The sequence below is a fragment of the Castor canadensis genome, chromosome 2 (genome assembly GCF_047511655.1).
Source record: "Castor canadensis chromosome 2, mCasCan1.hap1v2, whole genome shotgun sequence".
In the NCBI taxonomy this organism is placed as follows: Eukaryota; Metazoa; Chordata; class Mammalia; order Rodentia; family Castoridae; genus Castor; species Castor canadensis.
The window spans coordinates 15,444,735-15,469,926 of NC_133387.1; the positions used below are offsets into that span (position 1 = coordinate 15,444,735).

General features: G+C 42.7%; 1 protein-coding gene across 1 annotated transcript in view; it reads left to right on the forward strand.

The window, feature by feature from the left end:
- The first annotated feature begins 12,028 nt into the window (after nucleotides 1–12,028).
- Nucleotides 12,029–25,192, forward strand: part of Kdm7a (lysine demethylase 7A) — a 75,884-nt gene continuing 62,720 nt past the window's right edge. The window contains exon 1 of the mRNA XM_020162323.2: nucleotides 12,029–12,355. Coding sequence (XP_020017912.2) covers nucleotides 12,162–12,355 — 194 coding nt within the window. The 5' untranslated portion in view covers nucleotides 12,029–12,161. The remainder of the gene's footprint in view (nucleotides 12,356–25,192) is intronic.

The following is a 25,192-nucleotide window of genomic DNA, read 5'->3' on the forward strand; positions in this document are numbered from 1 at the left end:
GGGCTTGAACTCAGGGCATACACCTTGAGCCACTCCACCAGCCCTTTTATTGTGACAGGTTTTTTGCCAAGATATGGTCTGGCGAACTATTTGCGTAGGCTAGCTTCAAACCTCGAACCTCGATCCTCCTGATTTCTGCCTCCTGAGTAGCTAGGATTACAGGAGAGAGCCACCAGCTCCTGGCTTGCACTGACTTTTGATGTGGAATCCTTTTTCCTACTTTTAATCAATCAGATCTGATCTGTGGTCTAGAGACAATGGCTCAAACAGTACAGTGGCTGCCTAGCAACAAGCATGAAGCCTTGAGTTCAAACCCCAGGTCCTCCAAAAAAAAAAAAAAAAAAAGAAAAAGAAGTCTGATTTGCTTTTTAACAATTAGCATTTTATCATGATAATAGAAAGGCATAAGGAATATTCAAACTGTCCTAAATGGCTTATAATGGAAAAAGCAGTCTCTGTCAAGAACACTGTACTGCTGGCCACCCCCACTGTGTGTCACCTAGACCCACCTAGCTAGCTACTTTGACTTTCTTTAGTCAGTTTTCTGTTATTTGACTTCATGTTTCTAGATAAAAATTTGTATGGCTCCTTCTCAATTTATCAATTTGGATATTACCAGTTGATTTCCTGCTATTGTTACTGAAGATGTAACTCTTTCATCACATCATTTTTTTTTTTTTGTGGTACTGGGGTTTGAACTCGGGGCTTCACACTTGCTAGGCAGGTGCTCCACTGCTTGAGCCAGTCTACCAACCCTTTTTGCAATGGTTAATTTGGAGATGGGGTCTCACTTTTTGCCTAGGCTGGCCTGAACTGTGGTCCTCCTGTTTTGAGCTTCCTGCCATAGCTGAGATGACAGGCGTTTGCCACCACACCCAGCTCTCTTCTGTTGAGATAGGGTCTCAAAACTGTTGTCTGAGCTGGACTGGAACCTTGATTCTCTCAATCTCAGCTTCCTAAGATTACAGGTGTGAGCCACAGTCACTGGCTTTCCAACTTTTTTTTTTTTGGGTTGGACACATCAAAAATATAGACACCCAGTCCATTTTGCTCTAGTTATTTTGGAGATGGGGGTCTCTTGAACTATTTCCCTGAGCTTTCCTTAAATCTCCATTCTCCTGACCTCAGCCTCCCAAGTAGCTAGGATTACAGGCTTGAGCCACTGGTGTCTGGCTAATTTTTGTTCTGTTTTGTTTTTGAGACTGGGTCTCACTGTGTAGCCCAGACTACTTGAAACTCTCAATTTTCCTGCATAGCTTCCTGAAGGCTGGGATTACATGCCTGAGCCACCACGCCTGACAAGTTATTGTTTTAATTTTTTTTAAAAAGAATAATAGTTATATCACCTTTAAAAAACCAAACCAAACCAAAACAGTAGCCAGAGTTTTAAGTAGGACTCAGTACAGAACACACTGTGGACTATGATGCTTCCTGTCACTTACAACCATAGTTGTTCTAAAGCTGAACTTGACTTGTTTTTCTGTCTGCATGGTTGTAAGCCCATATTCATTCATCTCTCCTAAGAAAGCTCCCATAGATCCATCTCATTCTCATCAGCTGTTTTGTTTTTTTTCTCTAATGTTGAAAAGGACGCTTTCAAATAACCTACCAGTCATCCCTGGAAATCTTTGTTGTATAGCTTGTCTTCCTGTCCAATCTGACAGGTGTCGTCCAGGCCTCGTGCTCAGCTCCAGCCCCGGAGTTTGTCTTTTTCATTCTGACAAGTTTATGAATCCAAGCAGGAAGTACTTAAGCAGCTCAGCATCAATCACCCTTCCTTGAATTGTACTTCTAATTCCTACCCTCTATCCCAGTCCCTGTGAGATCATGATTTTCACATATCCAAGACGATTTTGGCTATACCTAACCTTGTTATTTTTACAAACAGCTTTATTGAGGTATAATTGACATGGTGAACACATGTTGAATGCACACCATTTAATAGGCTTTGGTATATGCAATAGGTGAACCCACCTCCTCCAACCCTTGTTCGTCCGTCCTTGTGTCTCCTTGCCCAGGGAAGCTCATCCTGCCCCTAGCTCCAGCCCCATGATGGAGACTCTCAGATCTGTTCACAGACCTCCTTCATGCCAAAGTTCACCTCAAATTGTGGGGTTTATTGTCCCCTGGGTTCCACATTATTGTTCTGTCTTCATCACGGAGCAAAGTGACAGACTGGGAAGTCATGCAGAGGCAAACCTCACCTGTTCCTCTTACTAGCAGCAGACCTGTATGCAAGCTAAGTCTTACTTTCCACATTGGAAAAGCCCCAGGGTCACACTACCTCCCTCCTTAAGTTGTAGGAATTAAAGGAGAGTGTCCTGAGCAGCTGGGCAAGCTCCTGGTGCATAAACCCCAGCTCCTTGTCTTGGTCCCACTGCGAACATCTTTCTTTGCATTGCTGTTATCTGGTTTGTCCATTTCCTTTGCACAGTGGGCTTATTTCTTTATTTTTCCTTTTTTGTGATAAACCCAATCTTCCCCCTGCATCAGTGCCTGGGTCTGCTGCACTAGTTCCACCTTCCTCTGCCTTGTCCTCTGCCTTTGATGCTTCCTGTAATCCCTGCACTTGGGAGGCAGAGGGGAGGAAAATCATGAGTTTCAGGCCAGCCTGTGCTACATAGCAAATCCCAGGCCAGCTACATAGTGAGACCCTGTCTCAAAAAACAAGCAAACCAAAAAGAAACAATGTAGATTCAAATAGAGAAACTTCTAAGCTGCCCAATGCTGTCAGAAATAAGTGGGTCAAATCAATGTTAGTTTCACCTCTGTTTTTGGTAAAGGGTGTTTCCTGGCTCACAGGCACTGATAAGAGAGGTGGAAACAAAAGACAAGTTGAACAATTTTGCTTTATCATGGGTCCATACTACATCACCTGGCCCAAGCAACATGGCTAGACCTTTCTTCTTGGTCTCATTCTAAATATAGATTAAAGAGTCCTTTTAGTTGTTCCTCACTTATTTTGGCAAGGCCCAGTTGTCCTAGGCTTTAGTCCTTCCCGACACCTTGCTTACCACCTGGGCTTCAATTCTGTGTTTGTTCTTGATTGAATGTTCCTTCTCTGAACAGCTTGGCTGTTCTGGGCTCCCAGTGGATCTCATGATCAATCCCTGGCTCCTGGTTTTATTCCTGTGAATTTTTATCTTCTTAAAAGCAGGAACTATTTTTATATTTCTTTCATTTTTCTCCATGGCATCCAGCAGAGTGAATTTTTTTTTTCCTTCTGGGGTGAGGGTGGTTGGTGCTGGGGATGGAACCCAAGGTCTTACTCATGCTAAACCAGGGCTCTACTCCTGAGCTATACCCCAGGCCCCAAGTACAGTAAAATCTTATTAACCCAACTTATCAGTACATTTTAGAAGCACTCTTTTTAGTGGACTTGTTAAAAGCATCTTTAAAGCTGTTATCAAACATAAAAAAATATAAACTTCTTTATTCTAACCAGTCCTGAATATTAAGGCAAACCATACATTAATTACTATTTTTAAGTACTTAAAAAAAGATAGTTGGCCATTCTGAACTCTACCTCCTATACTGTGAAGAAATATATTCAGTGGTATTTTATAGTTTTTGTGTAATAGAAAACAAAACTAAGGGCTGGGTGTGATGGCACATGTCTATAATCCCAGCTACTCCTTAGGAGGCTGAGACAGGAGGATCAAGGTTGGCGGCCAGCCTAGGCAAAGTTAGTGTGAGACCCAATCTGAAAAACAAACTAAAAGACAGGACTGTGGTGTGGCTCAAAAGGTAGAGCATTTAGCACAAGGCCCTGAGTTCAGTCTCCAAAACCAGAAAAAACAAAACTAAAACTTCAAACCCCTTTGGATTTAATGCTAATTTCTTAATGTATATCTACAATGAATAATCTTTGAGGTAATAAAATTAAGAGACTGGATTTACAATTTGATCAAACCTACAAATTTATTAGGCCATGGATCAAATTTATTAGGAGTGGCTCAAGTGGTAGAGCCACTTTGAACTGAGTTCAAACCCCAGTGCCACCAAAAAAAAAAAAAAAAACCCAAAACAAATTAGTTATCAAAGGGCAAAAGTTTAGAAGTCATATATGAAGACTTAAAGACAACGCACATGACCTGAACTTAATAAATGTAATTAAGGCTACAATTTTCAGGTCATAAAAGAATCTCTTGTCATTTGGATTCAATTTGAAAGAGTTTAAAACTTTTTATTTTATTTGGCCCAGTATAGTGGTTCACACCTATCATCCCAGCTCCTGAGAGATAAAGAGCAGGAGGCCTCCTTGGGCAAAAAGCTCAAGGCTTACTCAAAAAAATAACGAAAGCAAAAAGACCTGAGGGTGTGGCTCAAGTGGCTGAGGGTCTGCCTTGCAAGGCCAAGGCCCTGAGTTCAAACCCCAGTACTGCCAAAGAAAAAAAACCTGATTGTTAGGAATGACTGTTAATTACTATTTATAAGAACCAGGGATGAATCAGCCCTGAAATAAAAATAGGAAAAAAATGTATTGTGAACTTTTCCTGCTTGGAGTGGAAACCCCTCCCCTCCAGGACTTTCTGTCTTAATGTTTATCAACCTTTTCTTTCTGCTTTCGACATTACTAAGTATTGTGTGAGCTGTGGTTACTGATACACAAGGAACTTTGCTACTACCTCTCAGGTCGTAGGGCAGATGCATACCCTAGCTGTGTTTATTGGTAAGCACTACGCTACCTTATTTGGTTTGTTTTTTCTGTAATGTAGAAGAACTAAACACCTAACTTTAAATAAGTCAACATAAACTCTACCAGAGTTAGGAGTAACACTTCCTCGTGCTGCTTGGGAAGTAAAATGTTTTCTGTTTCACAGATGGGGATGGGAAGCACAGAATTCCTCCAATGAGGTGTGGGCTCTAGGACTGACCTTTCTCTGATTTACCCCAGGGTGGGTAGGTGTCCCCTGTGCAACTTTCTGTGTCCTTTTGTCCATCATAATACCTGACTTATTCCTTCTGCTGAAGCTTTTCACTTGTGTGTCTCCTTCAGGGTGGAGCCTGTTGAGGATAGAGAGTGTATCCTTCAGCTCTGGATGTGTGCAGGGCAGAACTCGTCTGTAGTGAACAGTAATGGCTAATGAGTGCGTGCATGGGTGGTTTTTACTTGACTTTTAATTGACTACCCCCCTCCCTCGCTAATGACAGGCACGCACAGAGACATGGATACTTTTCTGGCATAACTATTGTTACCATGCTGTTCACCCCACCAGGAATTTCTTCCAAACCCACACTGAAGAATTTAGAGTGGGAAACTGACTATAGTGCCTGTTCTACTACTGTTACTGAGTTGACTTGTGAAACACAGGGCTTGTAGGTCATGTTTGCAATAGTGTCTTGATAGACTAAAGAAATACACATATTTAAAGAATTTATGACTATGGGATACCTCTAAGCTCTAGAGTTCAGAAAGATAAAACTTGAAAAAAATTTAGAAACCAAAAAAGGTCTTAGAAGAGTTTTACACACAGAGAAAAATCAAGAAGACACTACAAAGTTCACATAGGCACATTGTTTACATTAGTCTCGTATAGTTATTAAATTTCGTGACTCATGATACATCATTGTTAACTAATGCCATAATTTCTCCAGATTTCCTAGTTTTAAGCCAATGTCCTTTTTCCTCTCCAGGATCCTATCTAGGATTACCTTTAACTGCAATGTCTCCCTTGGTTCTTGGCTGTGACAGCTTCTCAGACTTTCCTTGCTTTATACGACTTTGACAGTTCTGCAGAAGCGTAGGTCAGGTTCTTTGTAGCAGGCCCCTCTGTGGGAATTCGTCTTGCTTCTCATGGCTAGACTGGAGTTGAGGCAGATGTTTTATGAGGAGGCATCACAGTGGTGCTCAGCGTTCTCTTCTGTTTCCACGCTGTTTCCTTGTGTGCCATAGAGATTATGTACCATCTCTATCAGATTAGGGACGGAGGTGTGGGGACGGAGCTCTGGGTGGATTAGGTGATTCTCTGTATGCATAAAAAGTGCCCCTCTCTTTCCTCATTTAGAAGGATCAATGTTACCTTCTTATTTCATAAGCTATTCAGACTGCAAAGCTTAACAAAATAATGGCTCCATAGTATTTTGATCTCTGTAGACAAGCACAACCCTAAAATATACTATGAAAAGAAAACTGCCAAGTGTGGTGGGGCACACCTGTAATCCCAGCCCTTGGGAGGCTGAGGCAGGAGGATTACAAGTTTCAGGTCGGCCTGGGCTACATAGTGAGATCCTGTTTAAAAAAAAAGATAAGGAAAATAAAGTAGAGCTATGGAGGCTGTGAAATGATCAACTATACAAATATAGATTTTTAACTTCTGAAGCAACTCAAGAAAAAGGCCACATTTAAAAACATTTCCTTACAATTTAAAAATATAGAAATGTTGAGAGATTTGTACTATAAACATCCATGTACACATTATTATCCAGATTTAGAAAATTGTTAATATTATTGTATTTGTTTCATTCATTCCTTTTTTTTTTTTTTTATTCAATTTGATTGTACTGGGGCTTGAACTAAGGACCTCATGCTTGCTAGGCAGGTGTTCTACCATTTGAGTCACTCCACAGTCCTGTTTCATTCATTCCTCACTCTTTCTTTTTTTTTCTTTTCTTTTTCTTTTTGTGGCCTGACTCTTTCAAAGCTGACATCATTAATACTTCCCCTTTAAAATCTCAGCATATATCTCCTATGAATACATTCTTCTGCAAAGTTACAATACTGTGTTCTATCAGATATTAGTATTTCCTTTAAACTAATACCCAGGTTATACTAAACTTTTTTAATTATCTAAAATTGTCTTTTAGAGTTGACTTTTTAAAGAATCAGGATCTAGCCAGGCTCCAGTCATTCACTGGGAGGATTATGGTTTGAGGCCAACCCTGGACAAATAGTTGTGGAGACCCCATCTCCAAAATAACCAGAGCAAAATGGACTGGAGGCATGTCTCAAACAGCAGAGCTCCTGCTTTGTGAGGGTGAAGCTCTGAGTTCAATCCCCAGCCCTACCAAAAAAAAAAAAAAAAAACAAGAAAAAGAAAAAATAAATAAATTTTAAAAACTAGAATCCATCAAGATTCATGAGTTGTGTTTTTGGTTCTGTTTAGCTAGAAGAGTGTTCCTCCCACTTCCTTCTTTTCTTTCTTTTTTTAAAAACCTAAGTGACAACTTTTTTTTTCCATACCACCATTTGAACTCAGAGCCTCATGCTTGCTAGGCAGGCACTCTACCACTTGAGCCACTCTGCTAGTCCTTTTTTGTGCTGGGTATTTTTGAGATGAAGTCTTTCAAACTACTTACCCAGGCTGGCTTTGAACCATGATCCTCCTTATCTCTGCTTCCTGAGTAGTTAGGATTACAGGCATGAGCCTGTAATTAATCCTGGCTTAAATGACAACTTTTAATGCACTAGCATGCATGAGGCTCTGGGTTCAGTCTGAAATACTGAAATTCTGTAAACCAGAAGTTAAGTGAAAAGGACTAATTGCATACAGGTTAAACATTTTGGTGAGAGTACTTTGTAAGTGATGCTGGGTACGTTATACAGTGTCCTTTGAGGAGGTAGGTAATACCAGGGTACATTTTTGATTCACCTTCCTTACTAATGTCACTTACCTGCTTTACCTTTACTGATATACTATTTTCTCATCTCCATATTATTATCTTTTTTTTTTTTTTTCAGTGCTGGGTTTGAATTCAGGGCTTTATATTTACTGGAAGGTGCTCTACCACTTGAGCCACTCCACCAGTCCTGTTTTGTGAAGGGTTTTTCAAGATAGGGTCTCCTGATCTCTGCCTCCTGAGTAGCTAGGATTACAGGTGTGAGCTATCGGTGGTGCGCCTCCTATTATTCTTACATTTGCATTTTGAATACTTTCAGCATGACAACAGTCCTTTTCCAATAACATTTGAACTAGGCTGTTGGTGTGGAGTTGTCCCAGGTCCTGGGGTAGAGGCAAAAACATCCAGGCCGATTGTTTACACATTGCTGAGTTTTGCACACTGGGTCCTGCTTTCTCCACTGGGACTCTGTTGTTCTTTTCTCTAGCACCAGCAATATACTCCCTCTTCAAGATCCACTCTCCCTGGACAATGTTTTCAATCCAGACATTACTCTCTTCCCTCTAACTCAGCAACACTAAAATTTCCCATTTTCCTCACTACAACTGTACAGACAACCTGTTTCCTGTTTCCTCTGCTTAATATGATGACCAGGCCATTGTGGGGATCGGGCAGTAGAAAATGCTATCCCCAAACAAACACTAACATTTAATGCACGCCAGTGGTTTAAAGTAGCATTCCAAACTACCTTTGCTTTCCAAGAAGAACAACAAACACAGTGAAGGAGACAGCCAGTATAAGTATAGGAAGAAGCAGAATTATTAGGTTGGAACAAACATTCCTTATCAGAGAAATGTGGTTTTATGAACAAGTAGAGTGCCACAAACAGACAAATAACAAAACCCCAAACAGAAAACTCCAGCTTAGATCCTACATGAAAGAGAAGACATGTACTTCAGGAACTGAAGTGTCCACAAAGAATGGAAGAGGGAGTCCCAGTTATTTGTCAACTGACACAGCATGGAGCTGGGGGTTTTTCTGCCAGGTATTTTCTTTCTTAAATTCTCTCGCCCTCTGATTTGGGATAATACTGTCCTATCCTAACTTTCTGGCTGCTCTGTAGTTCTATTACTATTAATAAACAGGCAACAAAATAATTATCCATGATTACAGTTGACAGCTATATGGCTTATTACGTGCCAAGACTATGCCCAGTCACTTATCGAATTTAACACACCCATTGCTGAGAGACAGATACCCTTATCGTCCCCACTGAAATGAAAACCCTAAGACTCAAGCTAAGTTGTCACAGAGATAGAAAGCTGTGGAATCCAAACCCATAATGATGATGCAAGGAGCTTGCTAGTAAATTTTTGGCAATATCTAGAGTTCTACCCTTCATCCCTTTCTTTCCAAGGTCAAATTATTTGTTTATAATTTCTTTAATCTCTTTTTGGTTTTTTGAGATAGGTTCTTGCTATGTTGCCTAGGCTGGCTTTGAACTCACGATCCTCCTGCCTCAGCCTTCTGAGTGCTGGAGTCATAGGTGTGTGCCACCTGGCTTCTTTAACCTTTCTTTATAGATTTGTATGCCTTATGGTATTTTTTTCTTCTTTACTGATTTTTTTTTGTGTGTACCTTTAAAAATGAGTTACATCTCTGGAGAGTTAAGTAAATGGGCAGGAATACCCTGAAGATTAGCTGGTACTCCTCTCATTGAATCCCATTAGATGAAGAGAGATTTCGATTTGTCCCATTAGTGATGGCACCTGATCACTTCATTGAGGTGGTGTCTGAGGGGTGTCTCCTAGGCTTCTTGACATTGAATAGTCACTCTAGCTTTTATTGTTACAGTTGGTGCGGTGGGGGGGATAGAACCCAGGGCCTCAGGCATGCTAGGCAAGCATTCTACCACTGAGGTACAGCTCTAGCCCTCCTTTGCAATTATTAAGAATTTTGTGGGAACATTTTGAAACTATGTATATTTCAACTCTTGTCAAACTTTCAATTCATATTTTGTGCATGTATGTTTTCCTATACTGTTCAATGGGTTGTAATACAGTATCTTTTTTTGGTGGTACTGGGGTTTGAACTTAGGGCCTCATGCTTGCTAGGCAGGCACTCTACCACTTGAGTCACACCTCCAGCTTTTTTTTTGCATTTGAAGCTTATTTGTCCTCAGTTTGGCCAAGGAAATGCAAGTTGGCTTTCATCCTTTTGATGTGCCCTGCTATCCTTTGAGCAGGTCCTTTTGTCTGGCATGACTAAAGGCTCCACGACCATCATAAACTTTCTCTTCTGCAGCCCTGTACTCCTCTATTTTGCCAAGAAAAAAAGTGAAGTGGAGAATAGTATCCAGGAGCCAAGATCTAGGCTAGCTGTATCCTGCTTTGTGGATTCACTACTCCCGATCCTGGTAAGGGACAGAATATGCACCTCTATCTATTTCTACAAACAGATCCATTACAAGTCCATCATTAAAAAAGTCTTCTAATTTTCTTTTTCCATATTTGTAACTCCCCTCTTCAGCTGTGAGAAGTTGGGCTCCCATTCCATAATATGGTTCCTTATTTGATCAATCTTCTGTAGATAACCAGTCTCTCACTGCCACACTCTTCATCCCAGCTCCCATGTTGCCATCCCAAAGCGAGGTGGCCCTGAGAACACCACACTGTAGCCTGCTGCCCGTATGACAGCTTCGGTGTCTCCCCTTCAGACGGTACCGTCCTGACAACACTAACCCTCTGCAAAATACATGTTAAAATGCATTCTCTCTTGCTTTTTGTTTTGGTAGAACTGAGGTTTGAACTCAGGGCTTCACGTTTGCAAAGCAGGTCCTCTACTGCTTGAACCACACCTCCCACCCATTTTGCTCTGATTATTTTGGAGATTTGGGGTGTGGGTCATGTGGACTGTTTGCCTAGGCTGGTCTCAAACTACCATCTCTGGATCTCAGCCTTCCAAGTAGGATTACAGGTGTGAGCCACTGGCTTTGTCTTGCTTTTTATAAAACCTCAGCGAGGAACTAAGGCAGGTGTTATTAACCAAAAATTTTTTTTAACAGATCTTCAGGGATCCAGTTCAAAAGAAACTGCATGAGTTGGAGAGGTTGCCCGGCCTATACATAGAAAGTAGGCTCTGCATGCGTGCTCTTTTCCTTCTACCAATCCATGATACCTCTAACATATGCCAAAGTTACAGTAACTCTTCTCCAGCAGAACTATGCTTCAAATTCAGTGTGTGATCAACTATGTTTCCAGGTTTTTCTTTTCTTGTACCATATGAGGTAAAAAGGACTAGATACAGAATCAAGAAACTTAAATAGTTGCAGTGCTACCTGTGAAACTTTAGGCAAGTTACTTTCTTTTGTCGACTGTTAAAAAGTTAGCATAGAACAGCGATTCTCTGACTGAGGGCAGTAAGATGACAACCTCCTGACTTCCCTACCAAAAATCACCCGGGGCTTTCCCTACTGATGTAAAAGCCTGCTACAAATCGTCCATTCAATAACCTTTCGCATTTTTTCCAGTTCTCAGCTATCTTCTAGTCACTATTTGTTAGCTGTCTTTATTCTTCAGCTTATCAGCTTACAATTGGCTTTCAATTTCATTCAAAAGTATTCAGTGATGGCCTGTGCTATCCCAAAGACTGCACGAGCTACTTTTTTTTTTTTTTTTTCCGGTATCCCTCTTCCCAGGAGAAAGTCATTTGTCATTTTCTCCCCATCTTCCCAGCTAGGGAATCGGAAGCATTCGTAGTTAAGTCATGTTATTTACAAACACGATTCCACCAACTCCATTTCAAGGTTGGTCCCCCCCGGCGACAGAGATTAATGAATTCCTCTCGGAGACACCCTCTTCCACCTAACGCAGCAACTCTCTTTTCCTAGCCGCTGGCTGGGAATTCGGGTGCGACAGCTTCCGAAGTTGGAGTGGATTCCATAGGGCATTCCTCCACCTCAGAAGGGCACGACTTCTCGGCGTGTCACCTCGGCTGGGACCCACTCAGGACGCAGGGTGGCATCTCCCGTCCTCATTGATTTCCCCGAATCGCGAGGCTACGGTTCGGGCTGAAACTTTCTCGCTTCCGAACTCAGGCGCAACATCTGCCCTTTCTCACTCGGCAGGAACTTCCCCGGGCCTCGGCTCTCACTCGGAAAGAGCGACGCCGGCTTCTCGCACGCTCCCGCCGTCCTCCTCCGTCTGGAGCCGCGCGCCCGGCGCCGGCGCGCGCGTGTCCCCACGGCGCCTCCGCCTCCCCCGCCCCACCGCCGCGGAGGGAGCCGGGAGCGCGCGCCGCGGCAGGGACGACGTGCGCGAGACGCACGGCCCCGCGCGCCGAGCGCCGGAAACAGCCGGCCGGGCCTCGCGCGGGGCGCGCGCGCCGCCCCCACCCCGCCGCCGCGGCCTCGCGCGCGCGCGTGCGCGCACTGAGGCGCCGCCGCCACCGCCGCCGCCGCCGCCGCCGCCGCCGCCGCCACCACCGCCGCGGCTGCTGCTCCGGCTGCTGCAGGAGGCGGCGCTGGCTGGCTGGCGGCTGCGCTCGCTCCAGTCGGCGAGCGGAGCAGCGAGCGAGCGAGCGTGTGTGTGTGTTTTTTAAAGATGGCCGGAGCGGCGGCGGCGGTGGCCGCGGGAGCAGCAGCTGGAGCCGCCGCGGCAGCCGTGTCGGTGGCGGCTCCGGGCCGGGCCTCGGCTCCCCCGCCGCCTCCGCCCGTGTACTGTGTGTGCCGGCAGCCGTACGACGTGAACCGCTTCATGATCGAGTGCGATATCTGCAAGGACTGGTTCCACGGCAGGTAAATAAACCCCCTCAGCCCCGCCGCCGTCGTCGCCGGCCACCGACCAGCCGCCGTTGCTGCCAGCCGGCTGCCCGCGCCTCCCTCCGGCCCGGCCGCCGCGCCGCGCCCGGGGGCCCGACTGCCGAGCCCCCCCTCCCCCCCGAGCCAGGCGGAGGGGCGCGCGGGGGTCCCCGGTTCCCGGGCCGGCTGCTGAGGGGAACGGGTGGGCTCGCCGGGCCCGGGCGAAGAGTCGCCACAACAAACAGGAACAAAGGGGCGGGCGGAGAAGTTGGCAGGGGGAGCCGGGGCGAGCGGACGCGGCGGGCGGCGCGGCGGGGTTGGCGGCGGAGCGCAGGCAGGGCCCGCAACCCCTCGCTCATCACCGCCCGGGCCGCCACCGCCACCGCCACCGCCGCCGCGCCGCCCTCCGCGCTCGGGGACTCCGGCCCGAGTCGCCGGCCGCCCCGCGCCTGCCGGCCGGCTGCCGCTTCTGCCTGGCTTCCGGGCGACCGCGCGTCGCCCCGCCGCGGGTCCCGTCGCGCCCCCTTCCCGTCTTTATCAAACTTCCTCGGCCGGCGGGACGGGGGGCGGCGCGGCGGGGCTCGGCGAGTAAACAGAGCAACAGATGAGGCGCTATCGGGGCTCGCGAGGTGCGGGGCGGCGGGCCCGGCCCGGCCGGCGCAGGTTGGCTCGCCGCTGGCCCACCCCGCAACACACCCCCTTGCCTGCCGCCGGGGCGGGGGGGGGTGCGGCTGAGGGAGTGGGCGGCGGGGCCCGGGGTGGTGGGGGGACAGCGCTCCGACCCCCCGCGTCGCCCTCGCGCCGCGGCTCAAACTTTACAAAGAGTGCGGTCGCCGGCGCCCGAGGGCCGGCGACACCGGGACGGCCCGCGGCGGTGGCCCGGGCGCCGTGGCCAGCCAACTTTGGGGCGGTGCGGCGGCGGCGGACGTTGCCCTGTGATGTCGCCGTCACCGCGCCTCGGGTTTGACGTTTGTGAGAGCTCGGGTCGCCTCCGCAGCCAGGCCGCCGACTCGTGTGTTTTGTAATCAAAGTGTGAGGCTAATAAAGGGCGGCGCCACAGCCTCTTGACTCCGGCGTGGGAGGGATTCGCAGGCATTTAAACAAAGAAACTAGTTGGGGCTGGGCTCCCAAAGTCCTTATTTGGATGTTGTGGCAAACCCTGCGGTCACCTTTAGTGAAGCAGGTTTCCCGGGCACCGGTGGGTGTTGCATCTTGGCGAGAGCACGCTCGCGAGTAATAGCTGATATGGGGACTGTGATTGTAGGAAGTGTCCTTTGATTGACAGCAGGACATTTAAATACAGCCTCCGCCCCCCCTCCCCTTTCCCCAATTTTACAGAAACACTGCACCACCAGGCCAGATGTCTCAGTCTCCCTCTACTGGTCCGAGGAGTGAAAACCATTTAAATTATAGGGTTCTTTTCAGTGTTGTGGGCTAGGTATAGTTTTACTTAATTTTCAAGTACAGTTAGTTTTACTTAATCAGTTTTCAGGTTTGCCGATTCTGACATCAGGAAACGACACAAAAACGTATCACTTTAAAGGAAGGGCAGCGTCTTGTTGTGTATATAGCTAATCTTGAGCAATCTGACAAATGGTGGAGAAATACTGCAACCTTGCTACTTACAATTAAAAATAAGTTAATCCAGAGATCTTTCTTACTGCTCTAAACTGATGTTTTCCTGTGTCTTAATTATCTATAAGAGGGAAAATAATAAATTTTCTAATCCTATTTCTATAGCCTTTGTTCCTATAATATAGTCTGAGCAGATTATCCAAAAATTTAAGTTCTGTATGGAATCAAGTATAGATTATGTAAATGTCTTTAAAGAACTGTTATATAAAGTTGAGACGTTTTAAATTGTGTAAGAAATCTGCCCCATTGTGCAATGTAGAGATTTTGATAGGTTAGTAAATTTTAGACTAGAATTTATACTAGACACTTGAAAAGCCTCAGGCATTTTCTGAAGAATTTTGTTATATATTTGAGTACAAATTTGTAAGCAGGAGATATTGAAGAGGAAATAAAGGAGGGTATATGTTCATGAAGGAGGCAGAAAGACCAAAACAAGTATCCTCTCTTTGCTTTGTCACAAATATGTATAACTTCTTATCTGTGGAAGTGACTCTAAAATTGCATTTTTGAGCCCAGGGTCTTTTTGACCATAAATCTTTGAGACTTTAATGTGGTTGGGTTCTGATGTCAAAACTTGGAAAGTTTGGTTGCCCTGCCTACAAAATTGGTGTTTTTTAGTAAGTTTAATTCTGAATGAAGTGTTGGTAATTTAGAATGTCTGTATTTTTCGTGAGATCAGTATTTACTGTTGTATAATGACATGTCTGATTTTTTTGAACACAGCAAACTTATTTACTACTAACGATTGGCAGATAATCATTTGTTTCTATGAGGATTGGTCCTTGACAGAGGTACATCTTTCATCCCCACCCTCAGGTGTACTTTGCTTTCCAAAAAACGATGCATCTGCAGAGGAAGAGCGGGAGTAGAAGTTTGACACAAAGAATTGCCGTTTCCTGGCTAATTTCTTTTGGTGGTGTTGCTGGGGATGGAACCTAGGGCCTTACACATGCTAGGCAGGCACTCTACTACTGAATTACATCCCTGGTCCTGGCTAATCTCTTAATAATTTTCTTTCTTCAAGTAAAAGAATATTTTAGATTTTGGGGAGTCAGTGAATCTTGGTATAAATTTTGGTTTTCTCTGCCTGGAATGTCTGATATCTGGAAATCTGAAAAGATGTCCTAATTTCTCCTGACTGGGAAGGCCCTTCTCTGATAACAGCTAGGCCTCAGCGTGAATAGAATAGTTTCTTCCAGGTTCAAGGTTATTAAATTTTGGCTGCATCCTTGGTGTTCAGGAATTCCCATCCTTCAGTTGCCTAAGCCTTTTTGCAAGAAAGAGGAAGAAAGAATATTTACTAGGCAGGGTTCAATGTGTAACTGATACCCTAGGGGTAGGGAGCTGAAGAATTAACAGGATTTTCCTGGGAAGATTTCTTCCATCCCAGAGATGGAGTTCTTGAGTCCTGGTGGAAGTAAGACAGTGGAGGTCTTTCCTGATAACACCCCACCCTCTCATCTCCAGGCTGATGAAAAACTGAATCATTGTCCTTACTAAATTGTCATAGAGTGCCAGTTGTGTCCCTATTAGAATTAAACTTTTATTAATCTTTTAATAAATGTAACATATTGCAGAAAAACTGGAAAGTAAAATAATATGAAAGTATCCATGTCTCCCATAGACGACTGCTCTTTTAACATTTGAGGCATGTCTGTATGTATCTTTTTTGTTGTTGTTGGTGGTGGTGGTACTGGGGTTTGAACCTCAGGGCTTTGTGCTTGCTAGGCAGGCACTCTGCCACCTGAGCTACCTACCCTGTCAGCCCAATATATCCCTTTATAAAAACAAAATTGGAATTAATTTTATCTATTCTGTTACCTAACTTTTCCCAGTAATGTGTATTTTCCCCATGTTTTAAATGTTTGTTGAAAACATTTTTAGAGGCTTAATAATGTTTAGTTCCACAAAAGTACAATACATTTGAAAATCTTCTTTTGTTATTTACTTTGTTTTCTACTCTTTGTTACATTTATTAATGATCATATAATTGATATCTTTTTATTTTATCATTTTCACATTTACTCACATGTGTCTACATTGGGCTACACCCCCCCCCCACAATTGAGATCTTTTTAAACAAATTATTATAGGTATCTGTACTTACTTCCTTAGAATAAAACAAATGATTTAGAATGGAGAGCTTAGTTCATGCAGATAGAAGGTTTATTTATTTATTTGTGGAACTGGGGTTTGAACTCAAGACTTCACACTTGCATAGCAGGTACTGTACCACTTGAGCCACACCTCCCATCCATTTTGCTTTGGTTATTTTGGAGGTGGGTGAGTCTCTTGACCTATTTGCTTGGGCTGGCCTTCAACCTCAGTCCTCCCAATCTTAGCCTCCCAATTAGCTAGGATTACAGACATGTGCCACTTGGCACCTAGCATGAGTTCTTTTTTTTTTTTTTTTTTTCTTGATATGACAGCTTATTGTAGGGACATAGAGCTCTCATATCTTTTTTTTTTTTTTCCCGTCTTAGTTATTAGTTTGGGGTTGATTTCTGCTTATTGCCATCATATCCTGTGTTCTTAGTATGAAATTGAGTTTTCTGATCAACCAAGTTTTCTGATCATTTATTTTTGAACATTTTAAGTGGGAAGTTGAGAATATGACTAGAACAGGTGTAGAGGAATTTGATTATAACATGAGCTTTGGTTGATTCAAGCAATTTAAACTCCAGGATAATTTATACAGTTTTCAAACAGCTGATCTCACAACTGCTACTACCAAGGTTTTGGTTCTTTTTGGAAGTTACATTTTATTATTCTTGTGATCATTTTCTTAAGTTTTCTAGTAATAAAAAGATTACATTTTCCCCATATACATTTGTATGACTTTATATTTGTGTGAGCCCTGGTTCTTTTTCATTGGAGAATAGTGTTTAGAAATCAAGGTCTTTCTGGTCCTAGATGGGCCATTGTTTATAGGTTGTCTTAGTGAACAGAGTTGGGAAATACACTAATCACCCATACTGTATGTTTCTGTACCTTTTTATCAGCATATAGTAAAACTGTAAATTTCCTAGTGCTTTCTTTGATTGTAGACCAATAACACAGTGTTCATTGTAGCCTTCCTTCTTTCCTAATGCTAACTTTTCACCAATAGTAAGAAACTCCCCTCTTATTATCTGCAACATACTTATTTGTTGAATGCTAGGGAATTCATAAAGTAGTCATAGAATTACTGACCCATCCTCTTGTGAGAAACAGGTTTGCTAGGTAGAATACATTGTTGCATATAATTCTTTTTGTCTTTAACTTTTGTCAAAATAACTCTTTAGCAATGTTACTTGGGTTAATTCTTTTCCTTTCTACTTTAATATATGCCATTTATTTATTCATATTGCAGTTTGAATTCCTCCCACATCCTGGTTGCATTTAATTATTGGTTTATTTTTTAAGTATGTAAAACATTATTATGGTTCTAGGGAGTCAGATTTATATGAAAAGTATATTCAGATGTCACTCCTTCATCCCTCCTATGACTTTCATTCCCCTCTTCTCTCTGCCCATTTCCCATTCACCCCCTGTAAGTGATCAGTCTCTCTTTAGTTTCTGGTTTATCGTGTGTGTGTGTGTGTGTGTGTGTGTGTGTGTGTGTGTGTGTGTGTGTTTGATGCTGGAAACTGAACCCAGGGTCTCTCACATACTAGACATGCTCCTTTGCACTTTTGCTTTTTTTTTCAGAGCGGTATACACTGGAAATCACTCCATGTTAGGTTGTAGAAGTCTTCTTTATGTTTCTTTATCTCTGTATAGTATGCCTTTGCATAGATCTGCTGTGTCTTATTTAACCACTATCTTGCATATGAGCATTTAAGTTGTTTATAGTATTTTGCAATTACAAAAATGCTGCAATGAGTAACATTGTGCATGTATGTCTTTTTATATTGTTTGAGGTATATCTTAGATTGCCAACAGTGGGACTGCTTCCTCAAAAAATAAATGCATGCTGGGTGTTGTTGGCTAATACCTATAATCCTAGCTACTCAGGAGACAGAGATAGGAGCAAGGCCCTATCTTGAAAAAACCCATCCCAAACAAGGGCTGGTGGAGTGGTTCAAGGTGTAGGTCCTGAGTTCAAACCCCAGTACCACACACACACAAAAAGCATATTTTGTTTTATTAGGATTACTAGATTTCCTTCCAGAAGGTTGTACCACCTTGCCAAAGTGTGTAAGACTGCCTTTTTTTTTTTTGAGACAGAGTCTTACTATGTAGCCCAGGTTGGCTTGGAACTTGTTTGTGCTCCTCCTCCTCTTTCCTGCCTCTGCCTCCAGAATGCTAGAATTTCAGGGAGAATATCTCTTTCACCATATCCTTGCCATCAGCATGTGTGGCCATGTTTTTAATGTTTGCCAATTTGATAGGTGAAAAATGGTATCCATGTTTTAATTTCCATTTTTCTAGTTATAAATAAGTTTGAACAATTTTCGTGTTCCATGCCTTTCTTTGAGAATCATCTGCCTATATTTCTGATTCTGTCAGATTTTTGGCCCTTTGTCCCTTAAGTTTTATTTATTTATTTTTGAGACAAGATCACTCATGCTATGTAGTTCAGGCTAGCCTCAAACTCAGTATGTAGCCCAGGTTGGCCTTGGACTACTGCTTCAACCTCCTAAGAGTTGGGATTACGCCTGGTCTCTGCCCCTTAGTTTTAAAGATGTTCTCACATATTAGGGGTATTAGCCCTTTGTGGTATGTTATGAGTATTTTCTCCCAATTTTATTTGCCTTTTGGTTCTGTTTATGGTGACTTTTGTGCACCCCCCGCAAGTCCCCCCAACCCCACCCTCCCTTTTTTCTGTGTGGGGGGTGGGGTACCTGGATTTGAATGCAGGGCTTGCGGGGCAAGTGCTCTACATCACACCTCCAGCTCTTTTTTCTCTGGTTATTTTTGAGATAGGATCTTGCTTTTTGCCCAGGCCAGCTCTTATTTTAGGCTTCCCACCATAGCTGGGATGAGAGGTATGGGTCATGATACTGAACTTTTTGCCTAGACTGGTCTGGAACCTTGATCTTCCTGGTCTTAGCCTCCCAAATAGCTAGGATTACAGGCGTGAACCACCAGCACCTGTTTTGAGCTGGCCTGAAATCTCAGTATTTGGGAGACAGAGGTAGGAGGGCTGAACATTTGAGACTAGCCTGTATAAAAGAGAGTTCCAGACCAGTCAGGGACATGCACTGAGACCGTTTCAAAAATACAAAGCAAAACAAAAACAAAATAACAAAACCCCAAAACACATTGACAGCACCCCTCTCAAATGTTATGTAGCCGTATTTGCCAGCCTGTTGTTTTAGTTGGCTCTGAATTTTGAGTCATAATCCTTTCTCTGTTCCAACATTAAAGAGGATTTTACATGTTTTCTTTTAATAATTATATGTTTCATTTTTTAAGTTTGCATTCCTCATCCATTTGATTTTCTTCTTGTGAACTATATGAAATAGGAATATAATTTAATTTTTTTGTGTGTGACTACCCAGTTGTCCCTGCACTGTTTGTTAAAAAGTCCATCCCAGTGATTTGAAATGCTCCCCCAAGTATCTATCATATGCTGAAAATTCCATATATATTTAGTGGGTCTGTTTTCTGTTTCTGTACTTTCTGTTCTATTCCACTGGTCTGTTTGTCCATTCATGTACTATCACCACGCTGTTTTAATTACAGAACCTTTTATAGTATGCTTTTAAATCTGGTAAAGACCAGTCTTGTCCTTGTAATTGTTTGTTTTCAGTGTTTTGTTTCTGGCTGTTGCAAATTTATTTCTCTATATAAACATTAGTATCAACTTGCCTAATTTTATTAAGCTTATTAGTATTAAATTTATAAATTAATGGTGAGAACTGACATTTTAATGTGTTGAGTCATTCTTTCCAAGAACAGGGATATCTCTATTTACATCTACTTTGTGTCTTTCACGTGTTTTTTAAAGTTTTCTTTTTATAAATGTTGCCCATTTCTTTTAAAGTTTATTCCTAAGTTTTAAATCTTACTACTATTGCAAAAGGGATTTTCTTTACCTTTTGTTTGATATTATTGGTTGTATATGTGAAAACTGTTGCTTTTCTGAAAAATAGTACTTTTATATCTTGCTGTTTTACTGAAAGAGTTAGTTCATATCACATGCAAATTGAGGTGGTTTTGCCTTCCCCACCCCCCAAGACAGTTTGAGACAGGCTGGGCTCCAACTTTTGATTCTCCTTTGCTTCTGCTCTCTGATTGGTAGGATTATAGATGCGTACTCCCATGCGCCAGTGGTTTGCTTCTCCCTTCTCCTCTCTTTCTTTGCCTCCCTCCCTCCTCATCTTCCTCCCCTTCCCTCCTTTCTTCTCTTCCCTCCTCGTCTTTCTTTGGGTTGAACCTGGAGTCTTGTTCATGTTAAGCAGGTGCATTACCACTGATGGTGGCTCTTCCAGCCCCTTCAGAAGCATTTCCTAATTTGTGTGAAAGGAAGCAGTGGTTGATTCTGGTGTCTAGTAGGTAGTACTGGTAGTAGTAGTGGGAAGCTTCTAATATGTACTGGATACCCTCACAAGAGGAATCATGTGAGCTGGGTGTGGGGGTGCATACAGTGAATCCCAGTACTTGAGAGGTGAAGCAGGACATCTCTTAAGTTTGAGGTCAGCCTGGGCCATACATACTGAGATTCTGTCTCAAAAAAACCAAAGGTAAGAAAAGGAAGGAAGGGGGAGAGAGGGATGGAGGGAGGGTAGGAGGGAGAGGCGAGTCTTATTATAGACCCGATTCTATGCCTTTCATTTATTGAAATACCCTAGGCAGCTAGGAAGCCTTTTTATACCAGCATGGACATATAGCTCCTTTTTTTAATGGCTGCATAGAACTCCATTTTGTGGATTTACCATAATTTAACTGGGCCTTTGTTGATAGGTTCTTTAGCTGGTTTCTCTTTTTTTTTCCCCTTGCTATTTAACAGTGCTGCAGTATATATGTTTTTGTGTACATGTTTAGCTTTATTCTTGGTAAGTATTTGGATACTCTTAAAGCAAGTTTTTAGCACTGTACATTTTGAAATTATTTTTATGTGTAGTCATTTTAAAATATGACTAAAAGGACTTTAAAAAAATGGATCAAAGATAGTTTATTCTGAATATTTAATTCTAAAAAATCGTATCTATGAGGTATGCTATAGAAATTCAAATTCAGTAAGTTGCATGGAAAACCTGACCTAATGGTAGAAAAACAAGGACTATACAGAAATGTACTTTGGGGGAGAAACCTGTGCATAATAACCATTACATGTCCCAAGTGGCTGAGAAATGTCTGCTGAGCTGTTGGAAGGACGCACTGTTTGCTTAAATGCACAGTTAGATTGGCCCAGCCTCTTGGTGTCTGGAGGGCACAAGTGTACCCATGCAAGAATGGCTGGCAGGCTGGGAAAGTCACTCAGAAGGAGCTATGGTAGTACCATGGAAGGAGCATTGACTTACACAGTTATAGTTAAAGAATTCCATTCTTTTTTCTTTTTCTTTTTTTTTTTGATTGTACTAGGGCTTGAACTCAAGGCCTCACACTTGGCTAGGCAGCTGCTTTACCACTTGAACCACTCTGCCAGCGCTAAGGCCTAAAGGGACTGTTGATTGAAGACAGGAAGCATAAATACAAGTGATACTGAAATACAAGTTTAATTAGCTTAAATATACCATGAAAATTTAAGATTTTTCTTTATTAGATCTGTAAGTTGTATTTATGTTAGAATTGAGGCCTCACTGGAAATTACTGCTGTTTTGAGAATGGCACCTGACTTGGGTGGCTGCTTTTAAATTGTCACTTCTAAAAGTAATCACAAAGTGGAGACATTTTTAGTGATTTCATATTTCAGTCTCATTCTGATTAATAATCTGCCCAGTTGGGCAGGGGAGTGGACTTTTTCTGGAAATTCCAACGATTATACTAAAATTTGTAGCATTTATTTTGGATGGATGTAAGGAAGCAAGGAAGGAGAGGGAAAAGATCTTTTCCTTGTAATCATTTTCAATTTGGAGAATGATAGGAAGCTTTTTCAACTGACAGTCCTTGCCTGAGGGTCCATTTCAGTACTTATTTAAACTCATGCTAAAAAAAGAATCCATGTTAGAAAAAATACCATGACATCCAACTTATATTTTGTTGTTGGGAAGGGGAATACACTTTCAGAATGTTCTGTGAAGTGTTTCTCTTACTTTATAATTTAGAAATGTCATTTTCCTTGAGCACAAAATAAAGGAATTCCAAACCTAATATTGCTCCTACTTACCAGTTAGTAATCCTAACAGTTTGACATCATGTGCAATAAAATCATGAAATTGCAAATGCTGGGTGAAACCTACATTGTAGACCATTGTTTGAATTTAGGGCCTCCCCACCTGGTAGGCAGGTGCCCTGTCACTTGAGTCATGCCCCCACCCCACCTCACTTGGTGTTTTTAATGTGTAGAAGCCATCATCAGATGAATGGTTGCTCTCACAGAGAAACAGGAATATGGTTCAATGTGGGCCTTCTGATTTTTATCGGATTCTCTAATATTATATAAAAAGGAAAATAAAATGGTCCTGGAAGTCTGCTTGGAGGTCCTGAAGATATCCTCACTACCCAGGAATCTTGCAGACTATTTTAAAGCAAGTGAGCAGAGGTCAGAAAATGAAACAGTTTGAGTAGCATACTCTTTGAGTCAGTTCAGTGAGTGACAATGTATAGGACACAAAATATCCTTTTGATTTTCTCTTATATTTTCTAGTATATTAATTGTTTAAAGAGATTTCATTATATTTCTATACATGCATGTAGTATACTTTGACCAAATTCATCTCCATTACTCTTTTTTTACTTTTCCCCTCCCATCCTTTGAAGCAGAGGCTTTCTGGTCAGTTTCTGTCAACGGCTTCATGTCACAGAGCTTTCTCCCTCAAAGACTGGGTTCGTGGGTTCATGGGCTTTTCTCTGTGAACTGCCAGCCTCATCTGTCAACGTATGCTATACTGTAGACATACTTCACTTTCTGAAGGAATCTTGGTGTATAAACTGTATGAAACTGTTCTTGTCAAAGTCATCCCTCCCTCTTTCTTCCTCCCTTGTACTGGGGATTGAACCCAGGGCCTGCACTTGCTAGGCAGGCGCCCTATCACTTGATGTACTCTGCCAGCCCTCAAAGTTTATTTCTTGATTAAAGGAAAGAAGGTGTGTCAAGTGTGTATATTATCCATGTACAATATTATGGCTTTCATGTCTGTCTCTTAGCATTTCTCTTCCATGCTTCACCTTCTCCTATGGGATATATTACCTTCTAGGTGTCTCTTCCTGAGACAGTCATTTTTTTGGCAGGGAGGTAGGACTGAGATTTGAACTCAGGTCTTTGCGCTTGCAAAGCAGGTACTCTACTGTTTGAGCCATCCCTCCAGTCCATTTTGCTCTGGTTATTTTAGAGATGGGGTTTCTTGAACTATTTGCCTGGGCCAACCTCAAACCGAGAGTCTCACTGATCTCAGCTTCTCAGGTAGCTAGGATTACAGGTGTGAGCCATGTGCCTGGTGGAACTTATCTTCTGCTGGGGCCCTAACCTTTTTTGAGTTTCCTTCTTTCTCTCAAATTTACCCTTCTTCACACCTTCTGTCCCCACCCACTTCCCACACCTAAGTATAATACTTGTCTTCCTAAGGAAAACTTTTCTGGACATTCCCTGGTCATCACCATGATCCTCTCATTTTTAAATAGTTCTAAAGTGCTGCTTGTTCTGGGGAGCTCCTCTTAAGATTGTTCTGGTATTTAGTCCCTTTTGCCCTTTCTCTACTTTTTCCACATTGCAATCTTCCACATAATGATACAGTCTCACAACAGATTCATGGTAACTGAGCCTACATAGCTCAGCCTAGAGCTGAGGCTGCCTCAGTGTTGGGATAAGATTATTTAAAAACAAATAAAACATTGTTTGCTGGGCACTGGTTGCTCACACCTGTATTTCTAGATACTCAAGTGGCAGCGATCAGGAGGATTGTGGCTCAAAGCCAGCCTGGGCAAATAGTCTGTGAGACCCTATCTTGAAAAAAACTGTCATTAAAAAAGGACTGGTAGTGGCTCAAGGTGTAGGCCCTAAGTTCAAGCCGCAGTACTGCAAAACAAACAAACAAACAAACAAACAAATAAAAACCCCATTGTTTTTATGTACATCTCTGGAACTGACATATGGTAGGTTGCTAGGAATGGTGATTATTCCCTTGTGGAGAATTCCCCAGGTCCAGAGATAGTTCTTTGCTTCCTACTCAAATCAATTGTGGATTTCCTCATCAAGTTGAACAATTTTGTTTCTCATCTTTGTTCAGGAATTAAGTATTAAATATTGCTTAAATACTCAGTCTATACCATTTACCTGTAATGAATTTACTTATTATACTTATTTTTTGTGTATTCTTGGGCAGTGTTTATCCCAGAGAGGATACCAGAGGGAGGGGGAACAGCACTGAGGGTATTGAGAGGAGCTATATGCAAAGAATGAATGAGTTAAGTGTGTGTGCCTATATGTTTGGCTGGACCAGAGATTCACACAAATGGCAAGCTCCATAGGAGATCCATCAACATTCCCTGGGTTCTCTGTTTCTGGAATATTTATTGCTGAAAGCACCTGAGACTTAGCCTGAGGGCTTTCTCTGGCTTGCACTTGAAGCTGGCTGGAAATGCTGGAACAGTAATGCCACTGAGATACCCGGAAAAGACTGTCTGATGGGAAGCAGTGGATAGGTAACTAGCTGCTTCTTCCCTTCAGTGGGGACCGTTCTACAGAGTGTTCCAGGTGTCCATAAAGAGCAAATGTTCATATATAAGTTCTGCTCTAAAGCTTGTTCCCCTTCTCTGTGTCACCTTTTCACTTTCCTAGTGCTTCTAAGGATTACCTGCCATATGAACGCTTATACTCAGATTGGGTTCACAGGATCTGCTTCCAGATGGCTCCAAACTAAACCACTAGATCAATATTAATTAGAAGAAAGGTGGAGATATTGGATTTGAAAATAGAGTTGTGGGGAGGTTTGGGGGTGTAACAGTGTTAGAATGCCTAGCATTCAGAGAGGCCCAGGGTTTGATCTCCAGAAACGGGGCGGGGGGTGGGGGGGGCGGGCGGGGACTGGAGGGGGTAACATGGATGTAGAATGTAGAGCTGCGATTTCATTCAGAACGTATTTTTGGTCATAGTCATTAATACCTACATAA